Source organism: Aphelocoma coerulescens, chromosome 10 (genome assembly GCF_041296385.1).
Source record: "Aphelocoma coerulescens isolate FSJ_1873_10779 chromosome 10, UR_Acoe_1.0, whole genome shotgun sequence".
In the NCBI taxonomy this organism is placed as follows: domain Eukaryota; kingdom Metazoa; phylum Chordata; class Aves; order Passeriformes; family Corvidae; genus Aphelocoma; species Aphelocoma coerulescens.
This window is the reverse complement of record NC_091024.1, coordinates 7,085,343-7,104,870: the sequence shown is the minus strand read 5'-3', so window position 1 is coordinate 7,104,870 and position 19,528 is coordinate 7,085,343. Positions and strand designations below refer to the sequence as shown.

The 19,528-nt window shown below is 50.0% G+C and overlaps 1 protein-coding gene across 2 annotated transcripts in view; it reads right to left on the bottom strand.

The window, feature by feature from the left end:
* Positions 1 to 16,427, bottom strand: part of ST8SIA2 (ST8 alpha-N-acetyl-neuraminide alpha-2,8-sialyltransferase 2) — a 30,129-nt gene extending 13,702 nt beyond the window's left edge. For both annotated transcript variants that reach the window (XM_069025970.1, XM_069025971.1), the window contains exons 1-2: positions 16,250 to 16,427; positions 1,765 to 1,827 (exon numbers count right to left, since the gene is read on the bottom strand). In XM_069025970.1, the coding sequence (XP_068882071.1) occupies positions 1,765 to 1,827; positions 16,250 to 16,347 (161 nt within the window). In that variant the 5' untranslated portion in view covers positions 16,348 to 16,427. The remainder of the gene's footprint in view (positions 1 to 1,764; positions 1,828 to 16,249) is intronic.
* Positions 16,428 to 19,528: the final 3,101 nt, after the last annotated feature.

The following is a 19,528-nucleotide window of genomic DNA, read 5'->3' as shown; positions in this document are numbered from 1 at the left end:
ATTAGCTAAACAAGAACTGAAAGCCTGTTCATATTCTGCTACTCTCAAGCAGGCAGACAGAGGTCCTTAAACACCCGCTTGCTTCCACGAACACAGACTGACAGCCAGGCACAGCTCCACAGAAAACACACTATAACACACTGAGCTGCAGGAAGGCATGCACAAAAACCCACACACTGACAGGCTGACAGATGGGCACTTGCAGACAAGACACCCCAATGCCCCCAAAATTCACCAAGAAGCTTCCTAGCCAAGGCTGCTGTCTTGTTGCCTTGTGGTCACATACGAACATCCCAAAGAGGAGCCAACTCAGCTCATGGAGAAGATAAAAATCCTCGTCAGAGAGGAGCAACCCTCTCTTCACCCAGATTAATTCCGCTGAGCTGCTGGGTGCTGCTTGTGAGACTGGGCTGTGAGCATCCTGTACTAAAGAGGGGCAGGCTGGCTCACTGGAAACTTTTTCCCTGCTTAGAATTGAGCACAAGGATTTCAGCATCCCTATCACCTGTTCCAGACCGAGAAAGGAGCAGCAGCCAGAGATGATCATTGGGAGATCCCAGAGTTTAATCCCTGCTCTAAGAAGCAAATCAGCCCCAGCACCTCTGTGCCATTTAAATCAAACTGCATGAGTTGAAGGAACCTCCAAATATTTGGTTCCAGTCAGCTGCCCTCCAAAAAAAAAAAGCCAAGCATCTCATCAAGAAGCTGTGTGTGTCTCTGTAGCCTTGAAAAAGCCTTCACACTTCAGAGCACTCTGAAAAATACACAGCCAAAGCACTCGCTATCAGCTAAAGGGGATCTCCCTCTCTACTGCAAAGGGCTTTTTCTAGCTGGGAAATGCTTTGTAAATAAATGCATTTGTATAAAGCATGTAAACCCCAAGGAGGGAGCAGAGTGAGAGATGGGGCAGAGGTGGTGGCTCAGGCTCATGGACAAGCATCCAGCTCCTGGGATTGTATCTCCAGCCCACGGAAAGAGCTCCCCAGGACACATAGTGGTTCACACTGTATAATGTTTCAAAAAGGCAAGGAAATGTGTTTATAAATGCTGGCTGCCAGTGTCCTGGTGTGTGTGTGTACAGTACCTCTCCAGAGGCTGCCAGTCTGTTGGATTTGTTTGCTTCTTGCATTTTGCTGCATCACTCATGTCTTGGAAAGCTTACCTAGAAGGTGTCAAAAATCATAGTGGAAGTAGGGTAAAGCATTCCTGGGAATAACTATGATTTTTTTGGTTTTGTCCATTTTCTGTGTTTTGATCACGGGTGGTGACATCATCACAGAATGATATCACTCTTTCTTGCACGGTGTCACTAAGCTGTTCAAACGTGCCACGGGCTGGCAGGGAATCATTGTAAAAAGAACACAGAGGGACACTGAATGGTGCTGGGATGCCAGGGAATGACTCTGCCATGGAGGGATGCACTGCAATAAAACTGAATGGAGTTCTGATCCTAAACACAGTGATCTCTCCTCTAATAGCACTTAAAACTATGGAAAATAGCAACTCTATCACTGACTTATTTTCACAATAAGTAACTCTCATTCTCTCAATCACCGCAACTTCCAGATCCTTGGTTATTTGCAAACGATTATTGCACTGAGCTGGAAGAAGGAAGGGGAGAAATGATTAAGAAAATGCAAAGCAGAAGTGAAAAGAAACAGATACATTTGCCAAATAAGAACAGCACTATCCAGCAAAGAGGAGAAGCAGATTAATAGCTGCCTTACAGCAAAAACAAATGAACACAAAATCTAATTTACAAACCTATTAGATTTGCTATGTAAGCTGTTCACAGCTGATCTGATTGTACCTCTGCCTCCAGAACTCCTGCAAGACAAAGGAAATGCATTATTTATAAATCCAGCTCCTTTTTGCCAAGCATTGTTCAACAGTCAAGAGATCCTGCTCTGAAGGGCTCTGAGCAGAGACACTGGCGCTGCCACGCCACCTGTGTCCCACCCCATCCAGAAGGGAGATGTCCTGATGCCTCTGAAGGGCTTTTCATCCATTGTCACCACTGCCCTGCTCTGACTGTGTCATCATTGTGGCAAAGAACACCCCGAGCCACCCCAATTAATAATACCTGTGTGATCTTACACCATCACAGACATCTGGTCTCGCTGCCACAGCTGCATTAAATACAGCTCTACTTCTCTTTACGAGTCAGGTGCTAGCAGTGCACAGAGAAGCTCTCCTGCATCTCCAGGCTGCCAAGGGACTTTCCCTATCTTTTGCAGGTAGGGACTGAACTGTATGATCTGGACAGGATTCCCAACACTGTCTTCACCTGGGCTTTTAGTTGAGAACATCCAATATCTCTATTTTATCCAGACTGAATAACCAGCCTCCTGGTGACTTGTGGATACCTCATAGTGTACCTTCTCCCAGCTCCCAGGGACCCAGGCCAGACCCAGAGCTCCATTCCAGCCCACTCCAATCCTGTGAGAACCTTCAAGCCCCTTGTTCCCACCTTTGGTGTAACTTGGCTGAAGCTATGAGGCCAACTCACCACAGCCATTCACATGCTGGAGCTGAGACCTGAAGTGACAGCAGTGTCACTCCCATGGCCTGACACCACCACACAAGGACAGATGCCAGACCAGTCTGAGCAAGAGCTGTGGGAATGAACAGCCAAAGTTTTCAGCACCTCTGTGATGCTATATTGAAGAACAGGTTGGACCAAATCCCTTCAGAAACACCATTCACACTGGCTGCGAATCGTCACTTAAAAATAAATACATACAAGTATCAGTCTGCATCTAGCTGGCTGCAGAGCCCCTTCTTGCTTTAGCTTGCTGTTTTCAAAGGGGGCACAAAGAACAAGTCACCCACCTTGTGATGTTCAAGGGAGCTGGGCTCCCAGTCAGGCACATTTTAACTGCTATGTACTCATTGCTCTGTTTTATTGTTCCCATTGCAAAGATATCCCAATGAGCACACTCATAAAGAGAACCAAATTCTCTTCCAGCAGAAATATTGCTACCCAGAAATATATACCTTAATGAAAATGTATCTCAGGAGAATGTATTTCTAGCAGTTCTGAAAAAAAATCCCAAATGCATTAGACAAAAAAGAAAGAGTGTGTGTGAGCATGTTTGGTGCCATTAGAAAGGATTTTCAGACTCGCGGGATGCGACATAAATCCCCTCATTAGGCTGAGCACAGGCCTCTGCACCACATACATCAAACCCTTGGAAATGCCACGATGGCTTTCCCTTTCCTCTCTCCTGCCAGAGACCATCCACGGCCAAGTCGGAGCGATTCCTGCTCCGGCACTCTCCTCTTCCCTTTGACAGACCTGAAAGCCTGCGAGCTGTTTCATTTTTTGGTGCATCAAGGGAACAGCAGGACTGGCTCATTCCTGGAGCCTACTGGCATTTAACAAGCCTCCACATTAATGGGGTTCACGGCGGGGTGTGGGAGCAGACTGGATTAGTGTGCAAACCACGCACCCGCTCAGAGACATCTCCTCCGAAGGAGCCTTCCAAATGGGATTCACACTCCTTCACACTTGCTGTAGGACAGACAAAGACTAGAGAAAGAAATGTTATTTTTCCCTGAATATGTGCTGGTTCACAATCTCTGTGAAAGGAGAAAAAGGGAAATTAGGAAGTAGAGAAGACTATTCCCTAGGTGTTAGTTCCCACCTCATCCATGTTTTGTGCCTGCAGCAGGAAGGATTCAGAGCATCACAAGGTATTATTCAAAAGTATTTATCCAGTCTGGCTTTACATGCCCCCAGCGAGAGGTCCGTGTGTCTCCTCCTGAACTGAGGCAGGTGTTGGGGCTGGAGATGCTGGACATGAGGAAGACAAGTTGAGAGCACCTCTCCCAGCTGCCTGTGTGCAGCCTGGTGGGGAAGGGGACTGGCTGACAGCTGAGAACCCCTCAAGGACAGTGTCAGGGGTTACTCCTTCCCCCTCGCACACTGTGAAAAGCAAAAATATTGCAATGCAAACAGAGGCACAAAGTGTTCTGCTGTCATTAATGAACACAGAGGGTGCAGCTCAGTGGTGGAGGAGGGCAGGGCTATCTCACCATCTTCCCATGGCACTGGGATCACGGCTCTGCTGGCCAGCAGCAGACACGACGCTCTCGTGGACACCTGAGATGCTGGCAAAGACTGCTCCCTGTGCCAGCCCTGGTTTGTCTCTCCAACACAGGGAGACTGCTCAAAGCTGAGACATGATACTTGGCTGAAGATCTGAGCTGGTTTAGTGAATCTTAAAATGCTCAAAACTGTCAGTCTTTTGGTGCTTTGTGTGCCACACTACAACTTCAGGGCGTCTTCCCTACAATCTCCCTTTGCACAGTGGAAGGCAGAATGTGCTGTAGGATGTCACGAGGTGTGTGGCCCTGTCCAGCCATCCTGCTCAGCTCAGCCCACTGGTGGGTCCCAGCCAGACAAACCAGCTGCTCAAAACACCCAGAACTGAGCCAAGCACAGTATTTTCCAGGGTCTGCCATACTTCCTTACTGACACAGGCAAGCCAGTACCCCTGTATGCCTTCGCTTCCCCCACCTGGGAAGAGGAAAGCATTTAGAAATGGAGGGTACTAATTAAGAAGCACATGTTAAAAAAAAAAAAAACAAGTTAAAAAAAACCCAGTCCATTTTATTATACCTTCCTGAGCTGGAGCTTCAAATCTCTTTGCTTCAAAAGGCAAAGACCAACCTCGATTAAAATAGCACAGATAGCATTGATTTTGAAAAGCTTTCTAGTGCTACACTGTGTTTGGATTGAATTGCCTTATTAATCTAGTTGTTATCAGTTTGATTGTATAGCCAGCTCCACAAAGTACCAACCTGCTTCCTAATCCTATTATTTACAAAACATTTTTCTTTGGGCTTCTGTTGGGATGTTTTCCAGTGATAAGTTGCATCTATATGTGCTAATGCCATCTTACTGACTTATGCCATCTTTTCTCATTTTTGCCAAGATTTTCAAGCTGCATTCCCACTATCTAGGATATTATATAGGTCAAAAACATTCTGTGCTCAGATGTAAAGTGACACTGATTCATATATCAGAGGATATAAAAGAAAAATTATCTTATGGTTCAGGTCCAAATTTTCTTGGATGAATAATTTCTGACAAATCAGGTATGCAAAGACTCTTCTATTCACCCCCTGTGAATGGGCCTGTTTAGGGTTTTTGCTTCCCTTTTCATCGCTTCCCGCCTCTTAAATGCTTCTCTTAATTGTTGCTAGGTAAGTCTGGTCTCGCTTCGAGCAATTTCGACACGTGAAATCAAAGCTGCTTTGACTGAACAAGTAGGTCACAGAGCCTCGTTGGGCGAGCGGATCTCTAAGAGCAGACTTCACGTGTCCATGTTCCCAGGCTCACAAATTAGAAAATGTGTTTTCCATGGGTATTTTCAATGCCCACCCCCAAGTCCTGCTTCCCCCCAGCCTTTGTGGCAGGCATGGGAAGCAGGCACAAGGAACAGGAACTAACTGGAAATTTCAGCCATACCCAACCACCCACTTCATAGACTGTAGAATGATGTGGGTTGAAAAGGACCTTAAAGATCATCTCGTTCCAACCCTCCTCCATTTAACCACATTTGTGAAGCTCATTCCTGGTAGAACAAAACCTCTTCCTCTTCCTGACCTTGGGCAACCCAAGTCCTCCTCCTCTCTCTCCTCCACATAAAAGTTAGGTAATAGTCCCTTGGGGGATTATTAAGCTGAATTTATCCACCTGAATTCCTCAGGAAGAGAGTTCAGAGTGCTGCAATTTTTACCTGAGGGGTTCAAAAGATTAACACCTACTAATTAGGTTTTCACAACCTGCTTTTATGTTAGGTGCATTTTATGATCCTTGTTTTACAGCTGGGACACTGGGGGTGAAGTAGCTTGGCCCTTAACACCAAAAAATGAGTTCCACAAGCCAGAAGCAGGCACTGTGAACTTCCAGAAGACCTGTCCTCTCTAAGATACTGCTCTTTACCTGCTGAGAGCAGGCATGGCTCTTGCTGGGTGAGAGGACCCAGAGGACCACGGGAATTGATCTGCAAAGGTTTCACTGGCCCAAGAAGCAGAGGCAGCCAATAGTCTCCTAAGATGGCTGCAGACTGTGCCCATTAAGGCAGTCTGTATCTATTAAAAAAAAAAAAAATTACCACCTATATTTACTTTGCTTTTTAAAGACTGCTCTGATGTTTTCCTCAAGATCAAAATTGCTGTTTTCTATCTGAGGAGCACATGAGCATGATGCCAGGCCTGGCTGGAGACCACCCACTGTCCTCCCAACCCAGGGGCTCTCCCTGAGGCAGCCAAGTGTGGAGGGGATGCAGGGCAGGATGTTCACAGCCCCTCTGCAGGATCCTGTGTTGTGGCCAGCAACCCAGTCACTGCAACTAACAGTTCTGGGGAAAAGGATACACTGCCCAGCCACTGGAAATGAAGATATAGATGACTTTCCTCCTCCCAAACTTTATAGATCTGCTCCTGCTGATGCTCACAGTGCTGTGAAATATGGATCAGTACACAGGCTTCAACCCTCCCTTCCCTGAAATTCAGGGTTTGTCTTGAGAGCAGCACAACAGCAAACACACTTCAGGGCTTTTGGGGAAAAATTGTCACATTTCCAAGTTGTCTGTGAAAGAGAAATAATTGGCTTCCAAATGCCAACCTGTCCAGCCCTACCCTGCAAGGTGGACAAGCAAAGGTATCCCAGGAGCCCAAAGTGAGAAGAAACCAAGGCCAGGATACAAACCAGGATTCCTTGGGTATTGTGTCCTGGCTTTCCATCAGCACATCAGGGTGTGGCTGAAAAGATGGAAAAAGGACACATTCATTGCTAAGTCCCCTTGTGGGCTTCTCACTAGGCACTCAAGTGGTTACTGTGGGGGTTAGGTCAAAATCCACCCATAACCATCAAATGCTCTGCTGTTCCAAGAGAGACAAATTCAAAGAGGAAGGGCTGGTTGGCCCCACATGTAAATCAACTTGCAAATCAGAAACAAAGGCCAAAGCTAGATGAGAAGCAATGGGATCAGAGATGCATTTCTGAACCTTGAGATCCTGCACTCAGTCTCCTGGCACTGCTCCCCCCTCCAGGAACACCGCTCTTCCGGGATCCAGCATTATCTCACTTTCCTGCATCCCATCTCATAACACACTGGGGGAAGCTGGGACATCAGACCCTTACAGATCATTCCTGTGACATTTCACCAGTGTCTCTGGAGGCTTTCATCCCAGGATGTGGAGGAGACTGTGATGAAGAGAAGTGGTGGTTGCTGAGTGGTAGCTGTGGTACCCACACTCCCCAGGTGAGCAAAGGGATTAACTGGGAAGACTTTTCTAAAGCAGTTGCCTGCTAGGACGGAAGATCCTGCAATACATCTCGATGAGATGTTCGAAATCGCACTTCAATGTGTTTAAAAAATCTCACTTGATTATATTGTCACAGCTTGGCAGCCCAAGTGTCAAAAACTTCCTAAATATCAGGTGCCATTTTTAGTGTTCCAAGCTTAATTCTATCGAGTCATACAATTGCATTTGGGAAAGTGTGCCCATATCATGGCTTTCAGAAACACCACCTGGTCCAGCTGGGGTCCCAGTGCAGGTCTGGTACATGAGGTGCAGCCAGCCTGGCAGTGCAGCATCTTCCAGCAAACACCAGTAAGGCACCAGCCAACGGCCTCACTGTTGCTCATGGCATTTGTCACGGGAAATGCAGATCTGTCAGTCCCATGCAAAGCAGCCCTGTTAATTTGGTCACCTCCTCCCACACCCCAATCCCACCTCTACAACGTCACCCATCCTGCAGGCTCCTTCCTGGGACCACAACAGGATGGGAAGGTCGGGGGTGCTCAGCATCCCTGCCTGTCAGGTGGTGACAGTGGCTCCACATCAGCTCCTGAGTAAATGTGAGCAGGGTTTGACCCTGACATCTCTGTCTGGCTGCAAGTCACGGTGTGTAATCATTGCAAGTGTCTGCTGAGGACACAATGGAATGAAGACACATGAGTTTGCAAACAGACAGCTATTGCTTAATAAGGAATATGCCAATTAGTCTGAAACACTTATGAGACAAAACCAGTGACAAATCAGCAGGAACAGTGCAGCTCTGACAATGGATGGACACAAGGCAATGGGAGGGATGCCCGTGGCAGCCTGTCACCACGACACTGCTGGGGGTCACTCTGCACTGGGGTAACCAAATCCCTGTCCCTGCCTTGAGCTCTGGGCCCAGCCCAGTTTGGGCTTTTCCTGAAGCAGAAAAGTGCCTCGCACCTGTGGAGTGCAAGGTCTCACATCCACGTGCATTTGCCGTAACATCAGCATGTCCTGACTCAATCACCTCAAGAAGCTCTTGTTTTATCACTGCTCTAAGGACAAAATATTCACATGCTCACAGGGCTCAAATGTCAGACACTTCCCTTCTCCCCACCCTGCATACTGGCAGGACCTTATTCCCTACTTCATCTTTAAAACATTACTCCTGGCATCAGCTCCTTTTTTCTGTCTGTGTTAATGAAATAGCCAGCAAAGAAACAGACATTAAAGCAGGCAAAAAGGATGCAGTGAGGGGCTTGGGACTGGGCAGTGCATGTGTTTGTGTATTTTGTGAATGTTTGTGTAATTTTTTTTTCCCTTCTGGAAGGGAGAAGGTAAAAACCCCAAGAGCCCAGGGAAGACCCAGGAAGTAGCTGAGACAAAAGCCTCACTCCTTACAAAACATGTCTACACTACACATTTGTCCTGAGATAATTTTTTCTAACAGAGCAGAGCTCTCAGGGAACACAAACAGCAGAGCATCAGTCTTTCAGCAGAACCTGTCACCCTGAGCATCCATGTCCCAAAAGCCAGAAATCCCAGTGGCTCCTGCAGCATCTTGGATGCCACATACCTTGGGAAATGGTACAACATGAAACATTATCATAGGGGGCTGTGGGCACTTGGGCTTATCCTCCTACACCCCTCTCATCTCTTTTCCCAATGCTCTGTGCAGCATACTGGAATACTGAAGGTCTCATGTGGTATCTTCTTGCACTGTTGATGTGGATGCTGAGGACCTCTCCTGGGCAGAGACATCCTCCTGGTGCAGTTCTTCTGTATGAGCATCCTCAAAATAACATCTGGTGCCTACACAAAGAGGGCTGGGAGTGCTTGGGTGAGAGCTACACCCCACAACCAGCAACGGAGCAGTCCCAGGGCCTTCAGAGGGATGTAGATCCCAGATCACAATGTCAAGTTGACAAATATTGAAGAGCTCATAGTGGTTTCAGAGCTTGACCTCCTCTCTCCTCCCCTGCTCACAAAGCTACACCATGGAAATCCAGGCAGCAGTAAGAAGTTTAATTAACACATGAGTTCTGATAAACTCACTGATATTCATATATCAGCGAGTTTATCAGAGTTCATATAAACTTCTGATATTCCTGAAGGTGCTGGCAAAGCCTGGGCTGGAGGTGCCAGGTCACAGAGTAAGAACCATCCTTGGATTCAGAGTTGCCAGACACACGGGTGATACCTGGAGCCCACTGGGATGCTGTTTGACTGAGGATGCCTTGAGAGAGCACTTCAAAACTGTGACAAAATGTGCTTTTCAAAGCAGCCCTGCCTGTGAGGAGCGCTGCTCAGGGAGGGACAGCATGCTCAGCAAGCAGACGCGAGCCTGGGGTGGGGTTTGTGCTTGTTTGGGATATTCCCAGGGGGTTTCTGCATGCAACAACAAGGACTTGATTTGCAGTAGCAAGAAGTATTCAGACTTAAGTTTGGAAAGAGCTCTCAGCCCACACCACTGTCACTGCCCTGGCAGGTTTCAGCAGTGCTGTGCCCATTTCCTTGGATCAGCCCTTTCACTTCCCAATTGGAGCCAGTGCTGCTGCTGTTGATGAAGATGCATCTCCCAAGGCCACCACCACCATCAAGGCTGCTGCCTGCCAAGACAAGGATTTACAGTAGAAATGTGAAGAAAAAGGAACTGTAAAGATACTCTTCTTTTTTTCTTTTCCTTTTTCTTTCTTTTTCTATTGCATTGTGAGGGACTGAGCAGCTGACACCAGCTCTGCCGTGGTGTTTGCTGGAGGACACCTGAAACTCTGCACCTCCAGTGAATTTCCTTTGTCAGGGAACTTCCTTGTTTCCTGAGGCAACTGGGGATGGAAGCCAGAGAAATGGCAAAATAATTATTGTCTAATGTTGTACTTTGGGCTTATTTCTTGCTGCTGAGGATGACCCAGGCCCAGGGAAAACAAATGAAGGAGGCAATTAGAAGAAGTCTGGTTTGGAACAACTGGTTTTTTACAGCAACTGTGCCTGTGGATGTGTAATGCTAGTCTCAAGGATGAAAAAGCAAAATACCTGTAGAATCACAGAATTATAGAATCATATAGATTAAAAATATTCTTTAAGATCATGGAGTGCAACAATCAACCCAACAGTGCCAAGTCCAGCACAAAACCATGTTCCTAAGAGCCACAGCTACGCATCTTTTAAACACCTCCAGGAATCGTGACTCCACCACTTCCCTGGGCAGCCAGTGCCAATGCTTGTCAGACCTCTCAGTGAAGAACTTTTTCCTACTACCCAATTTAAAGCTCCTCTGGTGCTACTTGAGGCCATTTCCTCTTGTCTTATCATTAGGACAGCCTGAAAGCCCAAGGAAAGATAAAGGCACTCCTGTTAAATACTTTTCCTGGAAGATCAAAAGCCCATCTGCCACGAGAGAGAAAAGTGACCCCTTGAGTTCACCCATGCCTGGGAAAGGCTGGGGGGGCTGGTGATGCCTGGGAAAGGCTGGGAGGGCTGGTGGCAGAGGCAGGATCTGCTGTGTCACAGCTGGCCGAGGTCCCAGGGCTTCGCTGGCGTTGCACAGAGGAGCAGCGCCGGCACTGCTGAGGCTGAATCACGGAACTCACCGTTAGCTGCTCAACAAGCCTTCGCTAAACGAGCCAACACTCGCAGCTCCTTGTTCTCTGCTGGGACAGAAAGGCTTCCTTTGCATTCCCAACTGGAATTGTGCACTTGCAGGGTTAGAGGTGGGACACAAAAAGGAAACTTGAAGCACTTCTGGGAACTGCTTCGTTGTCTTCATTGCTCTGGTCGCATGAAGTGGCCTGGCTACAGCAGTACTGCATCCAAGATGGGCTGGCTGGTGATTTGCATCCTCCTGCCACAGCGCTCCTCACCAGCAAGCTCAGAAATTCCCTCCTTGGTGGTCTTGCAAGCTGCTACACACAACCAGTACTGGACTGAGGAGTAACATTTCAACAGATGTACCTGAAATCCCTTAGTTATGCTCCCAGCACTGGGTTTTCTTTTTGTTCCACTGGCTTGCTTGGGGGTCTGTGAGTGCTTCCCATCCTGCTGCTCCCAGCCATCCCTGCAGGTACCACTGCTCCTGACATTCCCTCAGAGCTCAGCTTAAGGAAACAAGCTGTGGACATTCATCTCCTTCAGTCTGCTCCAGGCAGGAGCACAGAGGTTTGGATACGTCTTCGTGGCAGCCTGCCCTGCTCCTGCAGGGCAGCAGGAGGTGAGGGAGTGTTTCATGGGGAGGACAGACAACCTGAAATGGGCTGCTTGTGCTCCGGTTATTGTCAGAAGACTTGCAATCAAAGCCTACCCTGAGTATTTTGTTACTCAAATCAGTGCTCCAACATTGCTTTTATTTTCCAGCCTGATGTGTCAGGGAGCTTTTATTAGAGCCCTACCATACCAAGGAGTACAAAGGTCTCCTTTGGCTCCATTTACACGAATACTTCCAGGATGTCTGGGGGCTCCCATCCTGCCGAGAGCTATTCCTCCTCCAGCCCAACCTGGACAATTGTTGGCTTGGGCACACCCACTGTGTGAGCGCACAAAAGCTCTTGTTGATAGAATGCAGCACTTTCTCCAGCAAAACTTTCTGGTGGAGAGCAAGTCTTAGACTAACTCTGGGCTAGGAGCAGTAAATCACAGCCTGGAAGACGTAAGCAGGACATTTACACCCCATGGACCAGCCCTGACAAGGAGCCTTACGACTACAGCCTGCTACAGACCGCTCATAGCAAGCGCAGCAGCCTCCATAAAGGACACAAAATCTCCCTTCCCGAGCCTTTGAAAGGCAGGCCTTCGAAAAGGGCACATGAGGAGAAAGTGCCAATTTACTGACAAGCTCCCAGGCAGGCAGGCCAGCAATATCAGAGCCTCCAATTCGTCACTTAGAGAGAGCAGAATATAACTCCTCTTGTAATCAGGATGGAAAGGCATGTGGTCTGGGCTAGCAGGGAAAAGGTTGACTCATATTAAGACCAACCCATTACCAAGTGTCAAGTGCTCCCTAAGATGGCTCAGACGCTAATTCGAGAAGTCACCTGGTGGCAGCGGGTCACCAGCTCCCTCTACAGACAATCAGGACACAGCCGGACCCCTGCAGAACTGCAATAGCAGGCGCAGAATAACAAAGAGAATCCCCTTAAACCGGAGCAGAATTTTCCTCCTCATCACCGGCAATAATCACCCCACTCGATGCCAAGTCCTTTGTTTTCCTCTGCGGGGACAGGTCCGTCCCGCTCCCCTATCCCGGTGCGGATGAAGAAATGGCTGCGACGGCATCAGCACTCCCCAAGACAGACGGGAGCGTGTCTTTTGTTTCCTTCCAGCGAGACAAAGAGCGGGAGCGGTGCATGGAAGCACAGGCGCCACCGGGCTGCAGGAAAAGTTCAGCAGCCCGGAACCAGGTGGCTGTTCGGAAACAAAGTGCCAAGACCACTCACCACAGCAATACTTCACGGCGCAGCACACGCTGGCGAGCGGGGCGAGCGTGTCTCTGCCCGCCAGCATCCTACCAGCATCCCACCAGCATCCTACCAGCATCCCACCAGCATCCCACCGGCATCCCACAGCTCCGCCGAGCACGAGACCCCAGCCACAGCCCAGGTGACACGTCCAGACACAGACAAGGATGTAGCAGGGGCAAAACCCGAGCACAGGAACAGGCTAAGCAAGAGCGACGCAGCATCAGGAGCAACAAACTGCTGAATTTTCATTCTTGCCCCAAACACCTCTTTGTTTCAGCATCTCCTGGCTGTGGGAGGTGGTATAAGGATGTCTAGAGGAGTGAGATGGGACTGCGTAAGGCATAAACATCTTTCTCAGAAGCCTCTGGCAGGCAGAGCAGCTCCAGCTGCCCTCAGCTCCTACCTCCCTTCACCTGCGATGCGGGGAACTTATTGTCCAGAGAAACAGCATGGCTTTGGGTTTTGTCCTTTTGCCAGTAGTATAATATACTCTCTTACCTTTTACCTAACGAACATTTTGCGTTTTCTTTCGGAAATTTCTCAGTGTTTGTAGGTGAGAGAAATCTGCCCCCTCCCACCCTGCTCCCACCCGTACGAGGTACGTTCTTCCAAAGACAATCCAAATCACAGGCAGGGGGCAGGGTACGTGTAGAAGTGGGCAAGCTGTTCGCTCTTCACAGTAATTAGAGAGTGTTTCGATGCCAAGGAAAAAGAAGAAAAGAGTGGCACCTGCCTGTGTTTCCCAGCCCCCCTCAGCGCCACGAGCCTGCCAGGGGACAGCTGGGCAGCTCCTTCCTTCCCTGCTGCACTGACCAAAGCGAAGGTCTGTGGGGGTGTGAAGGAGGATGCTGAGCCACACAATCCAACAGCCGAATATTCCTGGTGTGGGGGAAAGCTGCACAAATATACAGCATCTCCCAAACCTCTCACAGAGAGGAGCTGTTCCCTCCTGGACACACAGAGAGCTCCTGGAAAACTTTGGAAGGGTCCCTTCTCTACACTGCTGTGCATTTTTGCTGTCACACAGTTCCCTTTACCTACAGGACCTGTTAACAAAAAATGCTATTATGTGGCTCCCAAAGTTGAAAACCCTCTGTCAGTCCCTGACCTACTGCAGAGCAGACACTCTGCTTTTTCATGTCAGCAATCCATTTCAGCCAGGTTGGAGCATCGTGTTCACCATTCCTGGCACCATGGCAGCACACAAGGATGAAGTGCCCTTTGTGCCAGGCTTCTGTGCAAGGTGAGCTGTGTTTGGTCCCTTACTATGTTTGGGATGCAGGAGCTCATCAAACCCAAAGCGCTCCAGAGATGCAATGGGGAGAACTGTGTAGGAGAGGACAAAGCAAGAGAAAGGTTCAGTTTGCCCGACTTCATGATTAAGTGATATATAATTAATACAGCAGGATCCCACCTTTGCTCTGTTCATCCCTGCATGGGAAGCACAGCTGATGTGCCCATGTGGGCACTGATCTGTGAAAGGTCTGGCGCTCGTGTGTATCAGAGGGCACGGGATGCAGGGCTCTCCTTCACCCCCTGGGTGCAGGGTGCTCCTCTCCTCTGCCAGTTCCCTCCTGCACTACCATTTCTGAATGCTGTGTGGAACAAGCTGCTCGCTGTTCCTACAGAACTCATCTGACCCTGTTGCCGTCTCTGCCGCCGCACCGCTTGGCAGTACTTCCTTGGAGGAACTACAGCAACAAACTCAGATGCCAGGGTTTGGAGATAAGCAGCCAGCAAACAGCCAATTTCCATACAATGTACAGAAAAGAGAGGAGAAAAAAGACACAATACTGGGAATCCCTAATGAACCAGGGTGAAAAACAGGACAAGTAAGTAACAAAACAGAATAGATTTTAAAGAAGGGCACAGCAAGTTCTAGTGGGTAGATCTAGCAGATAGGTGAGGAGAGAGAAAAAAGAACAGAAGCTGGAAAAGGAGATGGGAAGAAAGCAAGGGGATCAGAGCAGCCTGTCCAATGGGGAGGATGCATCAGAAGATTTTAATTTCCTTTATTATTATATAGATAGTGCCAGCTCATCGCAGAGCAACAATTCATCTACCGTGGTAACCTACAGTCTGGTGCTGGATGTTTCTGGACAAGACTACTGATCTTTAAGCACTTCTTGCCTGTGGCACCCAGTATAACAGAACAATGAAACAATAAACAAACACCACTGCATTTCATTTATCATTTCATCAAGCTGTTTGTTTTGGTGTAACACAGTGGGCAAAACCAGCTGGTCCCAAACAGAAAGACCTTTGTGTCATTTGGGCACCCCAAGTGCACACCTCATTACTAAAATTAATTGCTGTAGCAAGTTCCTTAAGTTAATGCAGACCCTCCTCTCGCCATTTGTTGTTTTCATCCCCTAAGTTTCCAAGTAGACCTCAAGAGATGGGGTTTATGGGGTGGAAAGGGTGTTGCTCCTCAGACTGAGGGGCTGCTTTAGCCCCTGCCATACATGGCACCTGCAGGTAAACACCGACCATGACACTGATCAGTAAGGGGTGGCCATGAAGCCCCTAATGCATCCCACAGGGACACACCAATGGGTTAAGCTCTCTGGTCCATCACCCCCACCCAACTGATCCCTGCTCAATCTCTCCCATCCCACAGACTGGTCCCTTATCCACCTGCAGACTGGTCCATTATCCATCACTCCCATCAGCTGGTGCTCTCTCCACCGCACCCATCTGGACCAGCAGTCGCACCTAAGCCCCGTGGGCTGCAACTTGCTTCAGCATCCCTGTCCAGCAGACCACGCACACCAATAGCCCACTTAGGGACCTGCTCCATGGGTCCATCAGCACCTGAGCACAGCCCGTGCCAAAATCCCTCTCTCCAGACCAGGATCTGCTCCAACATTTCTAATCAGATGAGTACCCACTCCAGCATCCCTACCCAGACCTGTACCTGATCGAGAATCCCTGGACTGGTACCTCAGCCTCTCTAAAAGGACCAGTACCTCCACATCTCTAATGGGAGCGGTACCTGCTCCAGCATCTCTGCCCGGACTGATACCTCAGTGTCTGTAAAGGGAGTGGTACCTGCTCCAGCATTCTCACCCGGACCAGTGCCTCAGTGTCTGTACCGGGGCGGTACCTGCTCTGGCATCCCTATCCGGACAGGTATCTCAGCATCCCTAAAGGGACCGGTACCTGCTCCAGCATCCCTACTCGGACGGGTACCACCGCGTCTCTGGCGGGAGAGGTACCTGTTCCCGCAGCCCTACCCGGCCCGGCGTGGCTGCCCCCCGGCTCCGTGCCCCATCCTGCCCCGTCCTGCCCGGCGGCGGGGCGGTCCCGCCCGGGGCTGCCACCGGCCCCGCGGAGCTGCGCGGGAGCGCAGCGCGCTCCCTTCCCACTTGGGCACGGCGAAAACCGGGAGAGCCGGAGACAAAGAAACTGTCCGGGCGCCCGCCCCCTCCGCCGCCGCCACCGCCTCCTCCCCGGTCCCCAGCACGGCTCCGCTCCGCGCCCCTTCCTCCGCGCGGGGACGGGGGATTTACCCGCTCTCCTCCTCGATCTCCGAGATATCGGCGAAGATGAGGAAACCGACGAGCAGCGTGAGCAGCGCCAGCGTCCAGCCCCGGCACGGCAGCGGCATGGCTCCGGGGCTGGGCCGGGCTGGGCCGCTCCCCGCCGCTCCGCGGGGTGCGGAGCCCGGCGCCGCGTCCCGGCTCGGCGCCGCCGCCGCCCGGCGGGGCCGCTCCGCCCCTCGGCGCCCCCGGCCCGCCCCGCCGGCGCGGGGAGGGTGCGGAGGGGGCGGGCGGGGCGGGGAGGGGGCGCTCGGGGCGGGCTCGGCCCCGCCGCCCCCCGCCGCTAAAGTTTGCGGCGCGTCCCCGCGGCCCGCGCGTCCCGCAGCGCCCGCGCCGCGTCCCGGGGGTGAGCCCGGTGGGCCGGGAGCCGCCCCCTGCGAGCCCCCTGCGAGTCCCCTGCGAGTCCCCTGCGAGCCCCCTGCGAGCCCCCTGCCAGTCCCCTGCCAGCCCCCTGCCAGCCCCCTGTCAGCCCCCTGCGAGCCCCCTGCCAGCCCCCTGCCAGCCGGCTGCGCTCCTCGCCGCGGTGGCGTCTCCTCCCCTGCGCCCACCGCGCGGTGTGGCGGGGTCGGTCCTGGCCGGGGAGGGGGTGGGCACCGCGCAGGCGGGGCGGCTTCTCCCCGAAAGGACAAAAACTGTAATAAAACCAGACAACGGGAACTCCCGCGCGCGGTGCAGTGCCTGTACCTTCTCCTCCCTTGCGAGGGACGGGCAATAACAGAGCTTTTGGCATGGAAAACACTCCGTTAAAAAAAAAAAGCTGAATAACTCATCACACCAGTTCTATTACTATCAATTGCTATTTTAGCAACAATGATCCCTTGCACTCCTATAAATACTGACCGTCATAACCACACTGGTCCTGCCACGACTCTAAATCCCGTTGGAGTTTGAGCAGGCAGAATTTATTTAAGCACAAAACTGTGCAAGGAAGGTGCTCTGCTTCTGAGGTGCTTGGCTGCATCTCAGCCACATTGCAACCCCTGCAAGCATCCTCCTGCAGGCTACAGGCACCCTTGGGGTTTGTTACGGAGAGAAAAAGCTGCAGTTTCTACACAGAAAGTGTGTGAAAGCTGGGAAAAATGAAAAAGTACTGGCTGGAGCAAAGAAGCCCCAAAAACCCACTAAGAGGTGCTTTCCCTATATCCCTGTTATCTGTTAGTCCAGTGACAGACCCGGAGAGGAGAGGCCAGCTGTGTCAGGGTTTAGGCAAGGCCAGCCTGGCAGAGCGTCACCAAATCCAGGCACAACTCTTTCAGACCAGAAAGTTGCTGAAAATCAGAATATCTGGTGATATATGCACTGCTGAGCTGGAGAGGGACGCGATGGGTTTATAATGCAGCAGAGAGAAGCAGCACAGATGTGTTGAGAGCGAGAGATACTAATTGCTTACATATTTAAAACAGCATCTTTAGTCTGAATGGGAGGCACCATTAAGCAAAACAGAGCTATTAACTGGGGCCACTTGGAAAGCTGCCATTTTCCCTTCTGTGCACGGCTTTTTGCATCAATTCAAAAGTACAGTGTGGTACACTGTCAGTGTTGTGTGATTCCTGCCGAGGTGCCTTGCACCAGGATAAACCTGTCCATATGTACAGGGATGCCTAACACCAGCATTGTGTATGGGAAGGCAGACTCAGCACAAGACTTTTCTCTTTATCTGGATTAAATGGTGGAAGGAATGTGCTATGGCCCATGTGCTTTCCTGGGGATTCTGAAAGTCTTGTAGAAAGAGGAGACCAACAAATCACCATTACATTTATAGGTAAAAAATACAACACAGGTGAGCCTGGTACAATTATACTGTCATATATATGGCAAAGCTACACTCCAGTATACAGCTTTCATGATAGAGCATATTAAGGACCCTGGGGAGAAAGTGATTTTAGGTGGTGTAAGTAGCCCCATAATTTACCTTCTGCATAAATCTGAGAAAAGCCTCATTTTCCTTCTGTTTTATTCATCTTGGACTCCTTTTGCCCACCCTGTTCTGGAGTTTCACAGCAGTGTGACTGGCCTGAGGATGAGGAAACAGGCTTTGAGGTGACCTTGCTGGTGCAGGGACTGACATTGGGGTTTCCCGAGATGCAGCGGGGCAGAGCACCAGTCCCCTGTGATTCGGGAGCACCACACCGCAGCTGGCTTCTCCTCGTACACATCCTCGAGAATACAGATGGAGATATCTGCTCCTGCATCTTTTTCAGCTCCATCCCAGGTGGTGTTTCAGCCTCTTTTGTCTGATCTTTGTGTTTCAGTTGCCAATCACAGTGGCGATGTGCAAGAACAGAAATCTCGATGGAGGCTGAGCAATAAGTGGGGGGATTGTTCAGTGCACAGTGGGAGTTGGTTTGCCTGGACAAGGACTCTCAGGGGCAAGGGCATCCTATCTGCTGAGATGCATCTTCTGCTGAGGAGTAGCTTTTCTTAAAAGACACTCTGGGATTTGGCTCTGCTCCTGTGTAAGTCAATGGAAATGCTGCTGTTAACTGAAATTGAAAAAAAAAAATCCTCCTTGCAGGGTGAGTTGAGAGTTAAGCTTGATGCCCTTCACTGGAGAGCTCCATTGCTAGAGGCTCACACAAAGAGCTCTGTGAATCCTCTACTTGGTGTCATCTGTTGCTTTATTTCTCTGAAAGATGTAGGTGAAAGAAAAAGGTCATTCTTCGGCTGATTTGGCTTCAGACATGGGGACCAGGACCTTGAAGTGTATCTGGTCTGAGGTGAGGAGGCAGCAAGCTGGATAGGAGATGCAGGAACAGTGCAGCTTGCTGAATTATTTTGTAATCAATTAACAAGGCTGTATAACACCACCAAGTGTGACTCTGCGACGAAAACCTCGAGATCTTGTTGCACTGCTGAGGGCTAAATTCTGCACAGTCAGGAGTCTTACTGCAGTGATAAAAGGAAATTAATATAATAATACTGACTAGAGAGAGGACAGTTTACTCTGCATTCACTCCAAGTCCATCCTTTACAGCATCCTGGCCAGATTTGGGGGAGGAGCAGATAACCCACCCTGATAATGCACCAGTTTCATGCATTGCTCATTATCCTGAACTGCAGACTGCTTTGGAGCAATTGCCATAGTTCCTCAAGTGTTAGTCATTCTGCACATTCAATTCACCATGAATCTTTACATTATTCAGCTTAAACAGGTGCATAAATGTTGCAGGATTGGGTCCATAAGCATCCACAGCCTCAATTTTATGTCTCATTTGTAAGATGGGTTGCAGGAAGATGAGAGCAAACTGT